This window comes from Osmerus eperlanus, chromosome 15 (genome assembly GCF_963692335.1).
Source record: "Osmerus eperlanus chromosome 15, fOsmEpe2.1, whole genome shotgun sequence".
In the NCBI taxonomy this organism is placed as follows: Eukaryota; Metazoa; Chordata; class Actinopteri; order Osmeriformes; family Osmeridae; genus Osmerus; species Osmerus eperlanus.
In genome coordinates, this window is record NC_085032.1 from 16,376,706 (window position 1) to 16,398,034 (window position 21,329).

The 21,329-nt window shown below is 51.3% G+C and overlaps 2 protein-coding genes across 10 annotated transcripts in view; both read left to right on the plus strand.

Annotated features, from left to right (window-relative positions):
* The first annotated feature begins 1,949 nt into the window (after nt 1-1,949).
* On the plus strand, nt 1,950-7,971 carry kcnh2b (potassium voltage-gated channel, subfamily H (eag-related), member 2b). The gene is made up of 10 exons (XM_062480383.1): nt 1,950-2,450; nt 2,729-3,119; nt 3,841-4,040; nt 5,122-5,374; nt 5,834-6,027; nt 6,402-6,504; nt 6,681-6,959; nt 7,071-7,254; nt 7,390-7,575; nt 7,812-7,971. Exons 1-10 carry the CDS (start codon nt 1,950-1,952, stop codon nt 7,816-7,818), a joined length of 2,298 nt encoding a protein of 765 aa, XP_062336367.1. The 3' UTR covers nt 7,819-7,971.
* Nucleotides 7,972-12,436: 4,465 nt separating this feature from the next.
* Nucleotides 12,437-21,329, plus strand: part of LOC134034705 (microtubule-associated protein 4) — a 47,439-nt gene continuing 38,546 nt past the window's right edge. For 3 of the 9 annotated variants that reach the window (XM_062479244.1, XM_062479253.1, XM_062479248.1), the window contains exon 1: nt 12,443-12,633. The gene's annotated coding sequence lies outside the window, so the exon portion shown is untranslated. Of the gene's footprint in view, nt 12,634-21,329 lie in introns of all 9 variants that reach the window. The other 6 variants (XM_062479250.1, XM_062479247.1, XM_062479251.1 and 3 more) reach the window with 6 other exon arrangements.

The window sequence follows — 21,329 nt, forward strand, 5'->3', positions numbered from 1 at the left end:
TCCACAACAACAGTCAGGTGGCTGAGCGGTTACAGAATCGGGCTAGTAATCAGAAGGTCGCTGGTTCGTGCCAAATGACGTTGTGTCCTTGGGCAAGGCACTTCACCCTACTTGCCTCGGGGGGAATGTCCCTGTACTTACTGTAAGTCGCTCTGGATAAGAGCGTCTGCTAAATGACTAAATGTAAATATAAACAACAGCAGCCCTTCAGCGCGTCACTGAGATCAGATGATGATGTCAGTGTTCACGCTCCAGGTTCTCCAGGTGGCAGCTGGGTAATGTAGTCCATGTTCCAGGTGGCAGCTGGGTAATGTAGTCCATGTTCCAGGTGGCAGCTGGGTAATGTAGTCCATGTTCCATTATTTTTTAAAGGTCAGTTTCCTGTTTTTGTGAGGAGAACACAGGCTGTTCTGGTTCTGGTCCTCTCAGTGTTTGGCTCTCCAGCCGGAAGAGAGTTCAGACTCCCTCTCAGTGTTAGTGTGTTCTAGTGAGACCTTGAATCGTTTAACTTTACACTGAGCGTAATTGTGAATCTCTAAACGTGCTCTAAATGTAGTTTTTCTCGATCTGTGTAAAAATGATTCAGGACCTTCTGGGTTCCCTGGGGTTGTGTTTGTAAGGCTGTGTTGCTTTCACACTGACAACTAAAAATACCCAGCATCCTCCACACCCAGGAGGGACACAACCGCTGCTCTGTGTGTGTGTGTGTGTCCATGTGTGTCTGTGTGTCCCTGTGTGTGTGTCTCTGTGTCCCTGTGTGTGTGTCTGTGTGTCCCTGTGTGTATGTCTGTGTGTCCCTGTGTGTCTGTGTGTGTGTGTCTGTGTGTGTCTGTGTGTCTGTGTGTGTGTGTCTGTGTTTCCCTGTGTGTGTGTGTGTGTGTGTGTGTGTCTGTGTGTCCCTGTGTGTGTGTCTGTGTGTGTGTGTGTCTGTGTGTGTGTCTGTGTGTCCCCGTGTGTGTGTCTGTGTGTCTGTGTGTGTGTGTGTCTGTGTCTGTGTGTCTGTGTGTGTGTCTCTGTGTGTGTGTCTGTGTGTGTGTGTGTGTGTGTCTGTGTGTGTGTGCTCCAGGCAGGGGGATGAGAGGAGGTCTGTAGTGATTGTCAAGACGAGCATGAGAGAACAGCCGCCTGATAAATGAGGCTCTACATGGCGGAGCTCCTCGCACTTCATCACTGCCACAATTCAACAGCATTATTAACCCCCCCCCCTGCAAACACACACATGCATACACACATACACACATGCATACACACATACACACATGCATACACACATACACACATGCATACACACATACACACATGCATACACACATACACACATGCATACACACATACACACATGCATACACACATACACACATGCATACACACATACACACATGCATACACACATACACACACCTTTACGCCTCAAAGAGGCGTTGACTTAACAAGACTATGAGGCAAACATCTCTGTCCATTCTTGACCTGCTGTCTATTCTATGCTCTGAATAAGCCGTAGCTGTCCCCTGCTCTCCCTGCCTGCCATCCTGTCACTGCGCCCCCAGTGGCGTCATGGCGTCACTGCGCCCTGCCCTCAGCACCCGTCTGAATGCTGTGGTGAAATCAGCTCGAACCTGAGATAATAATACTGTCATAATGATTATGGTAAGGTCTTAATTTATCAGTGGCTGTTTTGTGAAGCAATGTGCAGTACCGATTTGAACCAGTGATCTCTTGATCTGCAGTCAAATGCTCAACCCCTGAGGTAGACCATTCAGATGTAAAGACGTCTCTTGGCACAGGTCACGACTGCTGTGGAGCGTGAAGAACTACAACAGGAGGACACTCATGGAAACACAATGCAGTCTCAATATACTTCTGTAAAGCAAAAGGTTTCCGGGTATTGTAGTTTTACCCGCTGGATGTAAACAGACTGCCTAACAGCTGGGCTGGGCAGGAGCATCTGCATGGGCTTAGTAACACTAACGACTATATCTCCCCGCTCTTTAACTATTCTAACGACTATCCCTCCTGCTCTCCTCCAGGTGTTGTCTCTGGGTGCAGACGTGCTCCCAGAGTACAAGCTCCAGGCCCCTCGCATCCACAAGTGGACGGTCCTCCACTACAGCCCCTTCAAGGCGGTGTGGGACTGGCTCATCCTGCTGCTGGTCATCTACACGGCCATCCTGACACCCTACTCCGCCGCCTTCCTCCTCAGCGAGCAGGAGGAGGCGGCCATGCACAGCTGCGGCTACTCCTGCTCCGCGCTCAACGTGGTGGACCTCATGGTGGACATCATGTTCATCATCGACATCCTCATCAACTTCAGGACCACCTACGTCAACGTGAACGATGAGGTGGTCAGCCACCCGCTCCGCATCGCCGTGCACTACTTCAAGGGCTGGTTCCTCATCGACATGGTGGCCGCCATCCCCTTCGACCTGCTCATCTACCGCAACGGGGAGGAGGTGAGAGGGAGTGGGGGGCGGAGGGGGATTGTGGGTAATGGAGTGTGAAAGGGGTTGGTTCATAAAAGAGTGTTTTTTCCCGTTGAGAGAAATAGAAACAGACAGAAAGAGAAACAGGATTGAATCTTGCGCTTCAGAGCATCACAGTAGTACAGACCAGACTGCATCACAACACAGCACACCAGTCACTGTGGAGATACCTCAGACCTGCTCCTGGCTTTAGAGATTAACTCATAAATATTCTCTCTATGTCTCTCTCTCACTCTCTCCTCTACCAGACGACCACTCTGATTGGCCTGCTGAAGACAGCCCGTCTCCTTCGATTGGTCCGCGTGGCCAGGAAGCTGGACCGCTACTCGGAGTACGGCGCAGCCGTCCTCTTCCTGCTCATGTGCACCTTTGCGCTCATCGCCCATTGGCTGGCCTGCATCTGGTACGCCATCGGTAGCGTGGAGCGCAACGGCTCCATTGGCTGGCTCCACTCTCTGGGCGACCAATTAGGGAAGCACTACAACGACTCGGACCCGGGGTCGGGTCCGTCCATCAAGGACAAGTATGTGACGGCGCTGTACTTCACCTTCAGCAGTCTGACCAGCGTGGGCTTCGGGAACGTCTCCCCCAACACCAACTCTGAGAAGATCTTCTCCATCTGCGTCATGCTGATTGGCTGTGAGTTACACACACACACACACACATGCACACAAGAACACACACACAGGCTGGCACAGAGGCACTCGCAGGCACACACACACACACACACACACACACAGGCACTGGATACGGAAGTCTTGAGTCACAACACAAAATTAAATGTTACAATTTCCAATTAAAGCTAGGCTTCAAAAAGCCATCTATCATAAAATGTATTAAAAAAAAATTATCTAATGAATCATATCAGCTGGACATTCTAATATCCTTCAGAAGAGCCATGCAATTAAGGTCCTGCCTGGGAAGTAATTTCCTTCACAGAAGGCTTAGCTGCCCCGTCCAGATCGATCGGACTGATGATGATGGCCAGACTTTAGGAGTCCAAGTTGAAGGTGTACTGTTCTAGAGGCTGAAGGTGTACTGTTCTAGAGGCTGAAGGTGTACTGTTCTAGAGGCTGAAGGTGTACTGTTCTAGAGGCTGAAGGTGTACTGTTCTAGGGGCTAAAGTTCGAACATACCTTATTGAGACATGCACACGTGCTCATTAACTAGTTGTTTAGACGGTTTATCAGTTCATCAACGGTTGTTGTTTTTAAAAATACTCTTTAAATAAACCTACCTTGACTTGGTGGTCCTACTTTGGTCCACCCTCCGCCCTGACTCGCTCTCTCCTCCTCCTCCTCCGCCCTGACTCCCTCTCTCCTCCTCCTCCGCCCTGACTCCCTCTCTCCCCCTCCGCCAGCCCTCATGTACGCCAGCATCTTCGGGAACGTGTCGGCCATCATCCAGCGCCTGTACTCGGGCACGGCGCGCTACCACACCCAGATGCTGCGGGTGCGAGAGTTCATCCGCTTCCATCAGATCCCCAACCCCCTCCGCCAGCGCCTGGAAGAGTACTTCCAGCACGCCTGGTCCTACACCAACGGCATTGACATGAACGCCGTGAGTCACACGCACACACACACACACAGACACACACACACACATCCATACTGTTTCATAAACTACCATGTAACCAGCTGTCATTTCTCCCCCCCTCCTCCCCTATCTCTCACCCCCCTCCTCCCTCCTCCCCCATCTCTCCCCCATCCCTCCCCCCTCCTCACCTATCTCTCACCCCCCTCCTCCCTCCTCCCCCATCTCTCCCCCATCCCTCCCCCCTCCTCACCTATCTCTCACCCCCCTCCTTCCACCTCCCCCATCTTTCCCCCTCCTCCCCTATCTCTCACCCCCCTCCTTCCACCCCCCCAATCTCTCCCCCCTCCTCCCCTATCTCTCCCCCATCTCTCCTCCCTCCTCCCCCATCTCTCCCCAATCTCTCCCCCCTCCTCCCCCCTCCTCCCCCATCTCTCCCCAATCTCTCCCCCCTCCTCCCCCATCTCTCCCCCCTCCTCCTCCCTCCTCCCCCATCTCTCCTCCCTCCTCCCCCATCTCTCCCCCATCTCTCCTCCCTCCTCCCCCATCTCTCCCCCATCTCTCCCCCATCTCTCCTCCCTCCTCCCCCATCTCTCCCCAATCTCTCCCCCCTCCTCCTCCCTCCTCCCCCATCTCTCCCCCATCTCTCCTCCCTCCTCCCCTATCTCTCCCCCCTCCTCCTCCCTCCTCCCCCATCTCTCCCCCCTCCTCCTCCCTCCTCCCCCATCTCTCCCCCATCTCTCCTCCCTCCTCCCCTATCTCTCCCCCCTCCTCCTCCCTCCTCCCCCATCTCTCCCCCCTCCTCCTCCCTCCTCCCCCATCTCTCCCCCCTCCTCCTCCCTCCTCCCCCATCTCTCCCCCCTCCTCCTCCCTCCTCCCCCATCTCTCCCCCCTCCTCCTCCCCCCTCCTCCCTCCTCCCCCATCTCTCCCCCCTCCTCCTCCCCCCTCCTCCCTCCTCCCCCATCTCTCCTCCCTCCTCCTCCTCCCCCCTCCCCCATCTCTCCCCCCTCCTCCTCCCTCCTCCCCCATCTCTCCTCCCTCCTCCTCCTCCTCCCCCCTCCCCCATCTCTCCCCCCTCCTCCTCCCTCCTCCCCCCTCCTCCCCCAGGTGCTGAAGGGCTTCCCAGAGTGTCTCCAGGCAGACATCTGTCTCCACCTCAACAGGACTCTGCTGCAGAACTGCAAGGCCTTCAAGGGCTCCACCAAGGGCTGTCTGCGGGCGCTGGCCATGAAGTTCAAGACCACCCACGCCCCGCCCGGCGACACGCTGGTCCACGCCGGAGACGTGCTCACCGCAGTCTACTTCATCTCCAGAGGCTCCATCGAGATCCTGAGGGGAGACGTGGTGGTGGCCATCTTAGGTAGGGGCGGGGCTACAGCTCTGGGGTCATTTATTTGTTCTGAGATCACTAAGGCTTTTACAGTTTCGTGAAAGTTGCTTGCGATGTTGTGTTTCTCAGTGTCAACCACACTGTCCTCCCAAACTGTTACTCTTTGTGGAACTGAGAAGAATCAAAGTGACTTATTGCTTTTCTCTAAAAGAGACATGATTGAGACATTCCTGATATATTACTGATGCTTTTCCAGTCTTGGAGGTCCATGTCCACCAGTTCTCTAAGAAATACAACAGTGCCCTCTACGGGCCTTCAGCCGCTATTGTTGTTTCTAATTCTGATGAGCTCTAGGGCCTAGACTGTCTCTGACTATCCCTGTAGGTACCAGACAGGGCGTGACCTCTCTCTCTCTGTTCTTATCTCTCTCTACCCCGCTCTTTCTCTCTCTCTACCTCCTCCCTGACCCCCCCCTCTTTCTCCTCTCAGGAAAGAACGACATCTTCGGAGAGCCCATCAACCTCTACGCTCGCCCGGGGAAGTCCAACGCTGACGTGAGGGCGTTGACATACTGTGACCTCCACAAGATCCAGCGTGAGGACGTCCTGGAGGTGCTGGACATGTACCCAGAGTTCTCTGACCACTTCTGGAGCAACCTGGAGATCACCTTCAACCTCAGAGACGTGAGGCCACCGCCCACCACCCACCTTGTGACCTTGTGACCTTGTGACCTTGCACGTTCAGTACTGCCACGTGTTCTCAGGAAAGCTCAGCTATTAAAGAAATGCCCTTCACCTGGGACCTGAGAGGTTGTGTTGCGGTCGTGAGAGGTTGTGTTGAGGTTGTGTTGAGGTTGTGTTGAGGTTGTGTTGCGGTTGTGTTGAGGTTGTGAGAGGTTGTGTTGAGGTTGTGTTGAGGTTGTGAAAGATTGTGTTGAGGTTATGTTGAGGTTGTGTTGAGGTTGTGTTGAGGTTGTTAGAGGTTGTGTTGAGGTTGTTAGATGTTACAACATGAGACCAACATGATCCCTGGCTCACATGGTTGTGTTGTGTTACAGACCAACATGATCCCTGGCTCTCCGAGCAGCGATGACTCAGACTGCATTGGGTTCAACCGACTCCGGAGACGCAAATTATCATTCCGCCGGCGCACAGAAAAAGGTAGGGCAGGTGGTTAATGCTCCTCCCAGCTCAACATACAGCCTCGGCTCACCAGTACATTATTTATAATAATGACGCTGTCCTGTTTTAGCTAGGCACCACCTGTGATATCCCACAAACACACTCTATCTCTCCTTCTCTCCCCCCCTTCTCTCTCTCTCTCCCTCTCGTACCAGATGATGCAGACGCAGGGGAGGTAAAAAAATCCCAGAAGCCAGTGCGGCGAAGAAAGAAGGAGGCAGCCAGTAACCAGGGGGAGGAGCTTAAGCCAGACTGGGAGGGGCCTCGGAGCTCCGCGTCGTACAGCGGAGACGAAGGGGAGGAGTTAGTCGTCACATGCCCCACCCCTCCCTTTGCAACGTTGGAGACACAGCAAGCTCAGGCCACGCCCCTCAACTTCAGCGAGACGACCGAGGGCGACGCCCAGACAGGAAACACCTGCAGCGCCCTCTCAGGTAGGAGCCGTCACACACCTGGACACAGTCTGTACTTCACACCTGTCTATCTCTGTCTCTCTACTACATACCTGGATCTGTCTATTGTTACCCCCCCCCCCCCTCCCCCAGGTGCGTTCTCAGGTGTGTCCAATATCTTCAGTTTCTGGGGGGAGAGTCGAGGGCGTCAGTACCAGGAGCTACCTCGCTCCCTGCCCTCCCCCCCCCCCCTCAGCAACCCGCTGCACAGCATCAGCCGGCGGCAGCACGGGGAGCTGGAGAGCCGTCTGGACACCCTGCAGGTGCAGCTCAACAGGTACCACACACCTGGGGGGCTGTGTGTATGAGTGTGTGTGGGAACAAACCTGCTGTGTTTCTACTGCACCTGGAAACACGGGGGCAACCTCCTGTCAGTGGTGAGGGTGGTGGTTAACGTGTGTGTTCTGGACAGGCTGGAGACTCGCATGTCCACAGACATCGGGGCCATCATGCAGCTGCTCCAGCGTCAGATGTCCCTGGTTCCTCCAGCCTACAGCACAGTGTCCTCCCCCAGACCTCCCCAGGCCTCGGCCCCGGGGACAGACTGGTCCAACCTGCCATCCCACTGGAACCAGAAACACTGTCCTCACTGTCACAGGTACAACACACACACACACATTCATATACACACACACCCTCACACACACACAACCTCACACACACACACACACACACATTCATACACACACTCATACACGCCCACACACAAACATACACACACAGACCACCAGCATGTACTCACAAAGAAACAGCCACAACACACAGATAAACAAAACCGCCACAAAACCAGCCACACCAGCCCCTCCTGAAAGTAGCTCTGTGTGTCCTCCCCAGGTCCTGAACCCGGAGGACTTCCACTCCTCCCCCAGCCGCACGGGGGGCTCTGATGGCAGCCTGGCAGAGCTGCCCTCCCAGGACCCTCCTCCTGCCAGCCCCCCCGACACACACACCACCCCCCCGGGACCCGGGTGGGCCGGGCTGGGCCTGGAGCTGGGGGCCGGGCTGGGCCTGGAGCTGGGGGCCGGGCTGGGCCTGGAGCTGGGGGCCGGGGTGGGGGTGGAGCTGGGGGCCGGGGTGGGGGTGGAGGCAGGGGTAGAAGTGGAGGCAGGGCGGTCAGGGTTCGGGGCAGAAGCAAGGGCCGGGTTTGGACAAGGGGCAGGGGTAGAGGTGGGGGTAGAAGCAGAGTTGGGGGCAGGGGCGGGGGCAGGGGCGGGGGCAGGGCTGTACAGCCTGGATGTGGAGGTCCAGAGGAGGTTGTCTCTGCAGGAACCTCAGACCCTCCTGGACTCACGGACACCACAGAGACATGGCTCAGGCCTAGGGAGGAGGAGGGAGGCAGGAGAGAGGAGGGAAGGAGAAGGGAGGGACGGAGGAGGAGAAGTATGAAGGAGGGAGGGGAGGAATAGAAAGAGAAAGAAGGAGGGATGGATAGAAAGAGAAAGGAGAAGGGAGGGATGGAGGGATGGATGGAACAAGCAGGAAGAAAGAGGATCTGTATTTCATGATTTAATGTCATGCAGCCCCTTCCTGCCTGGTTCCTTCTGCACTGAGGGAGACATAGTGAGGGGGGGCCGGGGGGTCAGGGAGGCCTCTGGATCCCCTCAGCTTCTGGACTATAACTTGGGCTCTGGGTGACCTTCACCTCTCAGCACTGACCTCTGCTGCCTCACCTACGGTCGCCCTGGTGACGTCTCCACGGCGACGTCTCTGTGGCAACGCACAAGGCATTCTTCCTCCCCTGTGAGAGTTCCTCCTGAACGGTTCACCTCAGAATCTTGACCATAACGTAACCAAACCACAGACAGACTTCAGAGAGAGCATGGTCCAGACAGCTGGCTCTCAGAGAGCTGCTCACACCCACCTAGACACGTCTGCTGTATCCAAGTCTGGAAACCCGTCTAGGAGAACAGGAAGGACAGAAACGAATACATGATAATTATTCAAGTAGCCATTATGTCTTGCACTGAAATTTACAGATATCGTCTTTAATATTCTATCTTGCATGTCCATGGAGCTTCCGAATACTTGCCCTTTGAACTATAGTGTTAGCTGGCCTAACTGAGACCTGGTGTCCTGTCCTGCCATTGGTCCTTTTACCCTGGAGGAGGAGCCAAAGCCCCAACGAGCACACTGGATTGGCTGGTTGCACCTCAGGGTTGGGGCTGAAGGGTTAAAAGCCATGAATTCTCAAAGAACATATCAGATCCCTGTCACAGTAGAGGTTGGTGGAGAGCATGGGGAGTATTTGTACAGTACAATATGCAACACTGGCAGGACAAAGGGAGGGTTTTGATCTTATATATAAATGTTTGATCTGTTCAGGTGAAAACACTTGTCCTTGTTTAGCTTGCAGGTTTACGGAACTGTCTTGGTGTTTATCTCTGGCAACAGTGGCACTAGGATCTGACCACCACTAGGATCTGACAACCACAGCAATACTAAACACCAGGAGGAACAGAGACACACACCTCTATACTGGGTCAAACTCCTCTGTCCACCTCCCCATACTACTGAGGATAACAGATGTGTGTGTGTTTGTGGTTCACACTCTCCCCCCCCCCCCCTCCCCTCCGAGAAACTCTTAACACACTCCTGACCTCTACTGGCAGGCCTTACCCAATGGCAGGAAAACATCCACTTTAGAACACTGTATAGAATCCAAGGATGTTCTAGAACGCTCTAGAACAGCAGATGTTCTAGAACGTTCTAGAACAGTGCTTAAGTCTAAAGCGCTAGCGTGGCTATTGAAGCACGGGGTTTGTAAACAGAATCAGAGATTATACAGCTAGGTGCAATGGAAGCCAGTACACGAAGACCTGTAAATATACATTACTGCTTGCTGGTCAGAGCTCTTTATTTATTTGGTTTTAGGATTAGGATTTATCATCTTGTGAAGGCCACCCTACTGTAAGCCTGATGGAGGGAGTGGGCTTCTGGGCGTATATGAATAGTTTACTCCCCCTGTGGTGTTGTTTTGTTTCGTTTTTTTCCAAACTTTTTAATTTAAACCAATCTAGATGTTCATCAAGATTTATAGCTGCTTGGACTGTGTTGCTATCACCTTGACCATAATTATTATTATTATCAGTTGTTCCTCCTCTGTATAATCAGAACTTTACCTAATGTTAGCATCCTGTGCTTACTGTTTGGTCGGAGCACACATACGCACGCACACACACACGCACACACGCACACACACACGTTCTGAAGTCAGATGTTGCATAAGTGTCTGTGAGTCTGTCTGACATGAACAGACTGCTGGGTTGATGTAGAGGCCTGGTGTGTGTCTGGGCAGAACTGTGTTTCCTGTGTTAGGATGTAGTTCCAGGTCTTCCTGATCTTCGATGATGTGTTCATTTAGCAGATGCTTTTGTCCACATACAGGGGTGATTTGAACCTCTTGATCTGTGGTCACATGATCTACCCCTGAGTTATAACCAACGCATACGTTTTCCTTGATGTGTTCTGTCCTTCTGACTGCGTAGTGGATGACAAGCTTCCAACCCTCTACGTTTACCAGTAGAGGAATGACACGTTAAGGTTGTTAAAAACAAAAATAACTATGTTTTATGTGTTGAGTTATGGTTTGTAAAAAGCTTCAAAAGAAAGGAAATGAAAAAGACCACAACTCTTAACGTACCAATGAACAGATGAACAGACAAGGTGTGTCGTGTTGAGGTGTAGGACAGGAGAACGAATGACCCTCAAAATACTGTAGGCACACACACATACACACAAACACACACTCACACACATATACCTGCACCTCACTCGATGTTTTGAGACACACATGTACAATTCTCAATGTTAATAATATCACGCTTGACACCAGTGGACTAGATAAGTCATTGTTCGACATGTTTGTAGATATTTGGAGAAGTTTGGTTTTCTGGTTCATGTTTACACTGGATTTTTTCTTTCCTTCATCCTTGTACATTAAAGTCTTGTAAATGAATTTGTTCTTGGCACTCATATAGCCAGCACTATGCAGACTGACCATGTTTGGCATGCTTTGGAGAAAAATAACTGTAGATGAGAAACAAATAGGCCTGTTCAAATTTATAATCATTTGTGAATAAAGATTATAATATTGTTAATAATAGCAATTATGAAAATGATTATAATAATGATAAAAACAGCTTTATATACATTTTATTTGCATGCTGCACTTAGAACCTTTCAGCCATGAGAGGGTAGTTTCGCAATACAGCTGGTAATGCTGTATGCTTGTGAACTGTGTAGAACGACACACTGTACACTTCCGGGTCATGGAGAGTGATATTGTACTTCCAGGTCATGGAAGCCAGTTGTAAAGTACTGTTACCTTAAGTGTGGAGCATGGTTGTCTATGGCCAGCAAGGTGTCAGTCTCTGGAAACGTAATATTAGGCTAGTTAATAACTGCTATGATTCACAATTATAGCTTAACCAGGTTGTCATGGATATTATGTCACCTTTGTTCATATCAAAACACAGCTAGGCCTACAGGAGAATGACCACTCAAAAACTTGATTGTGTGATAGCATTATAAAATGGTTGACTTTTTAAAATTTCAAATATTTCTTTCAATAAACTTCTTTGAAAACATGGGTAGTCTTCTGTAATACATGTGTTCACTTCTCATAGTTTGCATTGATTGTTATGAGAAGTAAATCTAACTTTTTTTTCCTCTTTTTAATGTATTTGTTTCCTATAAGAAAGGCATACACAAATTGACGCATTGTGTCAGATAAACGGATGACAGTATCTTGTTTCTACGGGATTAATCAGCCCACAAACGAGTAGGATCTTTCACAGGCGAAGTCTTGGGAAATAAAGTCATTTTGATTCCAGCAGACTCACAGCACCATCAGACTGCGAGGTTGGTACATTGCTCATCAGCCACACGGTGGCAACACGAACGTGCAGATGTAGCCCATCCCGGTGTTCCAGTAGTGGCACTGTAACGGTATTGAGTCTATAACGAATCGCAGCAAGACAAACGGCAGCTTTAGTTGTCAAGTCTATGTTGATAGAGGCTTTGGTTTAACATTAGGCTCTATGGCTTTGAACGCCTTTGTGTAGACGATGACACAATAACGACACGGTACTGAATTAGTTAAATCTGACTAGTAACTTTCTATTCTATTATTGAGTATGCTAAAGCCTTGTAAAGAATACACGGCTTGTTGAAATGTCACGAAGCTATAAAGTAAATTTGGAGCGATGCCCTAAAACCATCTATCGTTCAGGCTACAGGTTGGATGCCCGCATCAGTGATCGCTGTTGTAGTGTTTGTAGTTCTGAGCGGGTGCTCTTCAAGGGGACAGGGCCCGTTCTATCCCGTAAAAGGAGTCAAACGTGTTCATTGTAGGTTCCGGTTGTCTGTCAGCAGAACATTAGTGACGACCTGGCCAGTTTTAGGAAGCTGTCCGGGGCGTTCCCGTATGTAGACAACGAAGCCGTGATTGGAGTTAGTGTCTGTCACGTTGCTTTTATCTTTATTATTATTGGGTAACACGGAAGTCAGCTTCTGGTCTTGGGCTTTGATTGGAGTAAACTTTCAATGGGCAGTTAACGTTGCCTCGCGGTCCCTGAAGTGCAGAACGGGAGGGCGTATCATCTGTGACAGCGACGTAGGAGACTCCCAACAAACTGTCAAAAATAGTCAACAAACGGTGAGTCCACTCCAAATAAAACTATTTTTTCGTGTGTGTGTATCCAGCGGCGCACTTTAAAAGCGCTTTCCGTGAAATTCTCGAGTGGGGTTGTCGATTTATCAGAGGGGAAACGGTGATTTTGGATGACTGAGCGTTTAGCACAGCATCAAGGCGAGGAGTGCATGGTGAAGTTGCGGTGTCACAGCCAGGGGCTGCGTGAAGGCGCAGGAGCTAGCTGGCCATGGCAAAGTTATGCTAGCTTGACTGTGTGTGTTAGGCCATGCACATAACTAGCACAGGTTATGTTTTAAACGGCCTTCGTGTTTCATGACCTTAGCTCTGTTGGGACTTTCTGTAAAGCATTATAATTTTTCCGTTTGTGTAAACACGCGGTTTGCTGTGCAACGTTTGTAACTAGCAAAGTTTAACGTGTCGCTGCTGCTGTTGGTATCTAAACGCGATCTTTCCTTAGACTTTGGGAAACATAACATAATCCCGTATTCCATTGTAGCCTGGCAACTGTTTGTTTTATGACTGACGGTACACACCGGAGCACAGAGGCCGTTAACGTCTGTTTCAAAGTTCACGATAAGTAGGTGTTTCTACAGGCCTAGTTACAGTATTCATACTTGTGTCTCATTTCAGGCCCAGCTTTCACTTCTCTGTCAACCCTCACCACAGACACAAACAGATTTGCGTATTTGAGATATTGATGAAATGTAAAATGAGGAACAGCAGAGCGGGGATTAGGTTGGTTATGAGAGAGGGTTCCCTTCATCCAGATGCTGGATTAGGCAGCAATCCAGCGCAGATTACAGACAGGAATCAGAGGTGGGCCTTCCCAGCGGTGCGGTTATTATGGGATGGATCCCAGACCAACAGCATGTATACTTTGTTACTATATTGCTTGTCATGCCAGGGTGTTCTAGCCACTAGTTCGATGTGAGTGTAATTTGGTCAGTAATCTGAATTCTTTACTCCACAAAGAACCCTGTGTTCATTTTTTGGTAATTTTTTTTATTACCTGTCATTTCAGTCCCAGCCTTGCAACACTTTATTTTGCAACTTTATGTACTACTTTAAAACATTTTCTTTTGTAAATAATCACTCAGTTCCCCAGAGTAGTGAAGGTTGAAGCAGGCAGTCATGGACATGGGCTGCTCCTGGTTCATAGCAGAGTGGTCAGATGAAGTGGAGGTCTGTTCTAGTCTGCTAGTGGGGAGATAAAACAGCTCTTTGTCTCTTCATGGTCTGCCAGTCTGTGATTTCGAAGCGACCATATAGACGTTGTCCCTGATATGATTTTAATCATCGCGCGTTCAGTGTCAGTAACTCTTGATTATACAGATGGAACTGTGTGTGTGTGTGTTGAGTGAATGTATGATACTGTAAATCAAACAACTGTCTCTCCCCTAACCCTAACCCTCCTCCGATACGCTCTACAGTGTGAAAATGCTTCTCACAGTTGATTTTCCAGGTTGGGGCTCTATTCCAGACTGGGGGTGTGTGGTTGGGGCTCTATTCCAGACTGGGGGTGTGTGGTTGGGCTCTATTCCAGACTGGGGGTGTGTGGTTGGGCTCTAGTCCAGACTGGGGGTGTGTGGTTGGGCTCTAGTCCAGACTGGGGGTGTGCGGTTGGGCTCTAGTCCAGACTGGGGGTGTGTGGTTGGGGCTCTAGTCCAGACTGGGGGTGTGTGGTTGGGCTCTAGTCCAGACTGGGGGTGTGTGGTTGGGCTCTAGTCCAGACTGGGGGTGTGTGGTTGGGCTCTAGTCCACACAGAGCGGGGAGGGGGGGGCGGATTTGAACCTGCAATCTCTCGTTCTGCAGTCAGGTGCTCAGTCACTGAGTAGCCCCCTCCCCTTCCACAGTCATCTGGCTGTCTCACGCATCAGCAAGATAAATCATAAAAAAGAAGCTTTGGGAATGGAATTTAGTTTATTTATTATTAAATGTAAATTTCAAACGCATCCAGCTTTGTTGTGGAATGCTCGGGAGAGGAGCACCGATGTCACGCTGACCCTGCCTGAAAGGGCAGAGCAGACAAGGTCACGCTGACCCTGCCTGAAAGGGCAGAGAAAACAAGGTAAAATGTCATCTGGGAGGAGGAACCCCTCCGATCCTCTCAGCCGTCACTCTGGATGTCAGGGTGGATCAAGCTGATAACCAGGAACAGTTATGGAGGCGTTCCCTGGAGGAACCCTCGGTGCCTGTGTCAAGTTTACTTAGTTTTAAGGTTGATGCTGTTTTCCTTTTGTCTGTAAGTTTTATCCAACACTGGTGATGTTGACAAAGTCGAACAGTGAAAGTCGGTGCTCTCCTTCTGCTGAGGACCATGACCCCAACTGGACTGACCTCTCAGATGCTTTTATCCAAAGCGATTTACAGGGGGATTTGACCCTGCAGCCAAATGTTCTAACTGCTGAGCTGTAACAAACCTATATGAGTTGGATTGGATCTGGATGAAGTCCATGTCCTGTAGCATGACCCCTATTACCAAGATATTTGCAGTTTCCCTTTAACCCAAACTCAAATATGTCAGAGAGAGACCAGAGTTAGTCTCTACTCTCAGCCCAGCAGAGAGACCAGAGTTGGTCTCTACTCTCAGCCCAGCAGAGAGACCAGAGTTAGTCTCTACTCTCAGCCCAGCAGAGAGACCAGAGTTGGTCTCTACTCTCAGCCCAGCAGAGAGACCAGAGTTAGTCTCTACTCTCAGCCCAGCAGAGAGACCAGAGTTAGTCTCTACTCTGTCTCAGCCCACAAGAGAGACCAAAGTTAGTCTCTACTCTCAGCCCAGCAGAGAGACCAAAGTTAGTCTCTACTCTCAGCCCAGCAGAGAGACCAAAGTTAGTCTCTACTCTCAGCCCACAAGAGAGACCAGAGTTAGTCTCTATTCTCAGCCCACAAGAGAGACCAGAGTTAGTCTACTCTCAGCCCAACAGAGAGACCAGAGTTAGTCTCTACTCTCAGCCCAGCAGAGAGACCAGAGTTAGTCTCTACTCTCAGCCCAGCAGAGAGACCAGAGTTAGTCTCTACTCTCAGCCCAGCAGAGAGACCAGAGTTAGTTTCCTCGAAGGTGTGGAGCTCCAGTCAGACGGCCGGAAGCATGGGAAATCAATCAGCCGTTTCCTTTGTATTCGAAAACAATGATTTTGTGTCGGGGAAGGAGTCCAACTCCAAACAGGGCAGGGTTGGAGGGGTGTGCGGTGGTTAAGCCTACCTGAATAGATGGCCTACTCCAAATTTCAACTGAATCGATCGGTAGAGTGAGGCGATAATGGTATTAGACTTTTGTAGTGACACAACATGTGAACATAGTTTATAGTCTTGGTGTTGTCGGGACAAGGGAGGGATGGAGTGTGTGTGGAACAGGGCAGGCCCGGTCAGATGGAGGATGCTGAGGGGAAGGTTACACGACCGGAGGACTGTGTGGGGGGGGTGAGGGGAGGGGTGGGAGGACTGTGTGTGGGGGGGGTGAGGGGAGGGGTGGGAGGACTGTGTGTGGGGGGGGTGAGGGGAGGGGTGGGAGGACTGTGTGTGGGGGGTGAGGGGAGGGGTGGGAGGACTGTGTGTGGGGGGGGGGTGAGGGGAGGGGTGGGAGGACTGTGTGTGGGGGGTGAGGGGTGGGGTGGGAGGACTGTGTGTGGGGGGGGTGAGGGGAGGGGTGGGAGGACTGTGTGGGGGGGGTGAGGGGAGGGGTGGGAGGACTGTGTGTGGGGGGGGGGGAGGGGTGGGAGGACTGTGTGTGGGGGGGGTGAGGGGAGGGGTGGGAGGACTGTGTGGGGGGGGTGAGGGGAGGGGTGGGAGGACTGTGTGGGGGGGGTGAGGGGAGGGGTGGGAGGACTGTGTGGGGGGGGGGGAGGGGTGGGAGGACTGTGGGGGGGGGGGGGGGGGAGGACTGTGTGTGGGGGGGGGGGGGGGTGGGCGTGGTTGGGGCTTAGCTTGACTCCCATCCCTGTATTCTGAGTTACTGTGGGTCCAGGGTGGCCCAGGGTGGGGAGACCCTGAATCAGGGTGTATTGATCACTGCTGTCCCAGACTGGGAGCAATGGGATTGATCAGAAGTTATCGATCAGCTGCTGGAACCAGTGCTGTGTTCTGTCTGTGGTTTGAATGTTCTGCATGATCTCATGAGTGCTGAATACCAGAGCGGGTTTGGAGGCTGGAGTCATGCTCTAAAACCAGGACCTGATTCCACCCTGCTGCACAGGGACAGCAGAGAAGCTATACTTCTAGGTAGAAGTATAGTTGCCTGATTAGAAGGTAATGTTATTGGAATGAATAGTATTAGTTATCCTTACTGCTTAGTTATGCCAACACACAGATCGGTCTCTCAGTAGTTAGACTGAGTGAATCTCTCCTGATTTATCGAACACACGTTCAGCCATCTTGTACACTGGGAGGGTGTTTAATACATTAGTCTGGGCCTGTTCAGATAAGTTCAGATCCAAAATTCATGCTTAACTGTTTCTCTTCACGTATCACGTCACAGTTGGTTACTCCCTTTTCCTGGCATGGAATGTGAAGAATGCTAAAGCTCCAGGTTGCTCTTCTGGTCTGCATGAATTATGCATCTGTAATTATTAATGTCAGAGATCCATGACCACACAGCTCAAGGGCTGGAGAACATCCTCATCACAACAAATCCACCAGCGAGGACACCTGATCTCTGATCTGGCCATAGAGAGAACTTCTGAGGCGTCACATTCAAAACACAAGTGAGATTGGGAGATTAAGATATTGTATGGGGATGGGATTAGGATTAGCAAAACCGGGATCGTTGAGCTAGCGATATCATGCGGTCAACACAAGTTGCTTCCAGTGGTAGACCATATTAGAGTAGATGGGGGGGGGGGGGGGAGGAGAGGAAGAGAAAGGGATTTTTAGATTGCGTGACAACAGAGGATGAATAGATAGAGCGGGGGGGGGGGGGGGGGGAGTATGGCTGTCAGACCCTAACCCACCACCAGTCCTCACATCAGCCTGGGCCAAACACCACAGCAACACTGCAGATACAACTCCACAGCAGAAACACCTCCACTGCAACACAGCAGAAACATCTCCACAGCAGAAACACCTCCACTGCAACACAGCAGAAACATCTCCACAGCAGAAACACCTCCACTGCAACACAGCAGAAACACCTCCACAGCAGAAACACCTCCACTGCAACACAGCAGAAACACCTCCACTGCAGAAACACCTCCACTGCAACACAGCAGAAACACATCCCCTGCAACACAGCAGAAACACCTCCACAGCAGAAACACCTCCACAGCAGAAACACCTCCACTGCAACACAGCGGAAACACCTCGACTGCAACACAGCAGAAACACCTCCACTGCAGAAACGCCTCCACTGCAACACAGCAGAAACACCTCCACTGCAGAAACGCCTCCACTGCAACAAAGCAGAAACACCTCCACAGCAGAAACACCTCCACTGCAACACAGCAGAAACACCTCCCCTGCAACACAGCAGAAACACCTCCACAGCAGAAACACCTCCCCTGCAACACAGCAGAAACACCTCCCCTGCAGAAACACCACCCCTGCAACACAGCAGAAATACCTCCCCTGCAACACAGCAGAAACACCTCCACTGCAACACAGCGGAAACACCTCCACTGCAACACAGCAGAAACACCTCCACAGCAGAAACACCTCCACTGCAACACAGCAGAAACACCTCCACTGCAACACAGCAGAGAGGAGGAAGTGTACTGCAGCCTAAGAGAGCAGCTATGATCTTGTGTGTGTGAAGAAGAATCGCTGCCTTCAGAAAGACCAGAGAGACACAGATCCCTGTCTCTGCTTATACCTGTGGGCTTGCTTGTTTTGGGATTAATGGAGCAAGTGTGTTTGCGTGTGTGTGTGCAGGTGTGTGTGTGTTTGGGGGGGGTTGTTGTGTATATGTGTGTGTGTGTGTGTGAGGGGGGGGGGGTTGTGTATGTGTGTGTGCAGGTGTGTGTGTGTGTGTGTTTGGGGGGGGTTGTTGTGTGTGTGTGTGTGTGTGTGAGGGGGGGGGGGTTGTGTGTGTGTGTGTGTGTGAGGGTGCTGTTGTGCGTTCCTTTGCGATGTGTCAGGCCGTGCTCTGCAACAATGGGGTATAGTTCCCAGGGAACAAGCGTGTGTGTGTGTGTGTGTGTGTGTGTGTGTGTGTGTGTGTGTGTGTGTGTGTGGTTGTGTGTGGACATTGTGACATGAACACAGTGGCTGTATTCTCTGTCTCTCCTCCATCCCCCTCCCACAGTTCACCCTCCCAGAGTTCACCCTCCCACAGTTCACCCTCCCACAGACTGGAGCAACCCTGCAGGACTAAGGGAGGGTGGGGGTGTGGGGAGGGAGAGGAGGTGCAGGGTGTGGGGAGGGAGAGGAGGTGCAGGGTGTGGGGAGGGAGAGGAGGTGCAGGGTGTGGGGAGGGAGAGGAGGTGCAGGGTGTGGGGAGGGAGAGGAGGTGCAGGGTGTGGGGAGGGAGAGGAGGTGCAGGGTGTGGGGAGGGAGAGGAGGTGCAGGGTGTGGGGAGGGAGAGGAGGTGCAGGGTGTGGGGAGGGAGAGGAGGTGCAGGGTGTGGGGAGGGTGCAGTGGTCCCCTGGGCACTAATAGGCTGCAACAGGGTCCAAATTTCAGAGAAATGTCTTAAGTGCTAAGTAATTCTGTTAGTGGATGGTATGGAACACACACAAAGTCCCTGTCTCTCACCCTCTCCTTCTCTCTCCTCTTCTCACACACACGCACGCACGCACACACACACACACACTGAGCCAGACAGTGGTCCTTTCACTTGTCTGGGACATAAGTAGAGGACAGAAGCGTCTGAAGGTGACTGCTAGCAGAGAGCTCACATTAGCATCAGCTAGCAGAGATCTCACATTAGGATCAGCTAGCAGAGAGCTCACATTAGCATCAGCTAGCATAGCTCACATTAGCATCAGCTAGCAGAGAGCTCACATTAGCATCAACTAGCAGAGAGCTCACATTAGCATCAGCTAACAGAGAGTTCACATTAGCATCAGCTAGCAGAGAGCTCACATTAGCATCAACTAGCAGAGAGTTCACATTAGCATCAGCTAGCAGAGAGTTCACATGAGCATCATCTAGCAGAGAGCTCACATTAGCATCAGCTACCAGAGAGCGGAGGGGGAGGGGAAGGAAATCAGAAACCATCCTGCGCTCAGACAGAACTGTCAACCCCCTGACCTCTGCCTAGACCTGACCCATAACATCTGACTCCTACCTGTAACTGACCCCAGTGCTGTCTCTGGGATCCTCCCTGAGCCTGGAGGAGGAGGAGGAGGAGGAGGAGGAGGAGGAGGAGGAGGAGGAGGAGGAGGAGGAGGAGGAGGAGGAGGTGGAGGAGGTGGAGGAGGTGGAGGAGGTGGAGGCATGAGTGGTATCGGGGCACTCACTTCAGGTCCATCAACACACACACAAACCCCCTGGTTAACATTAAGTAGGCACGTGTTGTCACAGCACCTGCACGTATCCCACCAGAGTCATTAACTCAACACACACACACACACACACACACACACACATACCTCGCTCCCAAGGGCAGGACCGGTGCCTCCCTGCATTCCTGAGAAACACTTCTCAGACCTCGCTCTCTTTCTCTCTTTCTCTCTTTCTCTCTTTCTCTCTTTCCCTCCCTCCCTCCCTCCCTCCCTCCCCTCCCAGATATGTGGTCAAGCTCAAATATGACGTGTTATATGAGCTTGGCCATACACTACATAACTGCTGACTGGACTCTGCAGTCAAAGTGTTTACAGACCAGATACATACCCCAGCCCTGTCATTTTGTAATCAGTGGCATAAAATGGTCTGAAAAGTACAATAATATTGTTTATCGCAATACATTTTGGTGCAATATATCACACAACAAAAAGTAGTTATTGTGACAGCCCTACTGTGTGTGTGTGTGTGTGTGTTCTCATAGTTGTTTGACAACATACTGTAGGACAAGGGTTTTCAATCCTGGTCCTCAGGGCCCACTGTCCTGTATGTTCTCGATGTTTCCCTGCTCCAACACACCTGATTCAAATGAATGGTCATCAGACTTCCATAGAGCTTGATAACAACCCATTCATTTGAATAAGGTGTGTAGGAGCAGGGAAACATCTAGAATGACCTCACACATGATCTTCAGCCCTCCTGAACCAAAGGAAACAACATTTGTTATTCTGTGTGTTGGTGTGTGTTGGTGTGGTGACAGTCCACAGAGTGTTGATGGCTGTGGTTTAGTGGATCAGCCTCTCTAGAGAATGTGAAGATACAATCTCATGTAGAACAGCCCTGGCTTGTTATGCATCTCATTCACTCTGCCCCTGACACACTCACTCACACACAAACACACTCACTCACTCAAAAAAGAGCCATGCCACAGCATACTTGAAATAGTTTGTTTCCATTGATCTCTCCTCTACTGTAATGACTCCTGTACTGTAAAGACTATCAGTTTACTTCATCCCTAGGGGCAGGAGGGGAGGCTAGGCTAGGCTAGGCTAGGTCAGGCTAGGCTAGGTCCGGCTAGGCTATGCTAAGCTAAGCTAAGCTATGCTAGGCTAGCTGAGGTATTACTGGTTGTTGTTTTGTTCTGGGTGTGTCTGGGAAGGCAGGGTGAGTCATGGTCATGTAGCAGGGTTACGGGTTAGGGGGGAATCCCTGGAATGAAGGGTATGGGCCAGCCTACTAAGAGCACACACGCACGCACGCACGC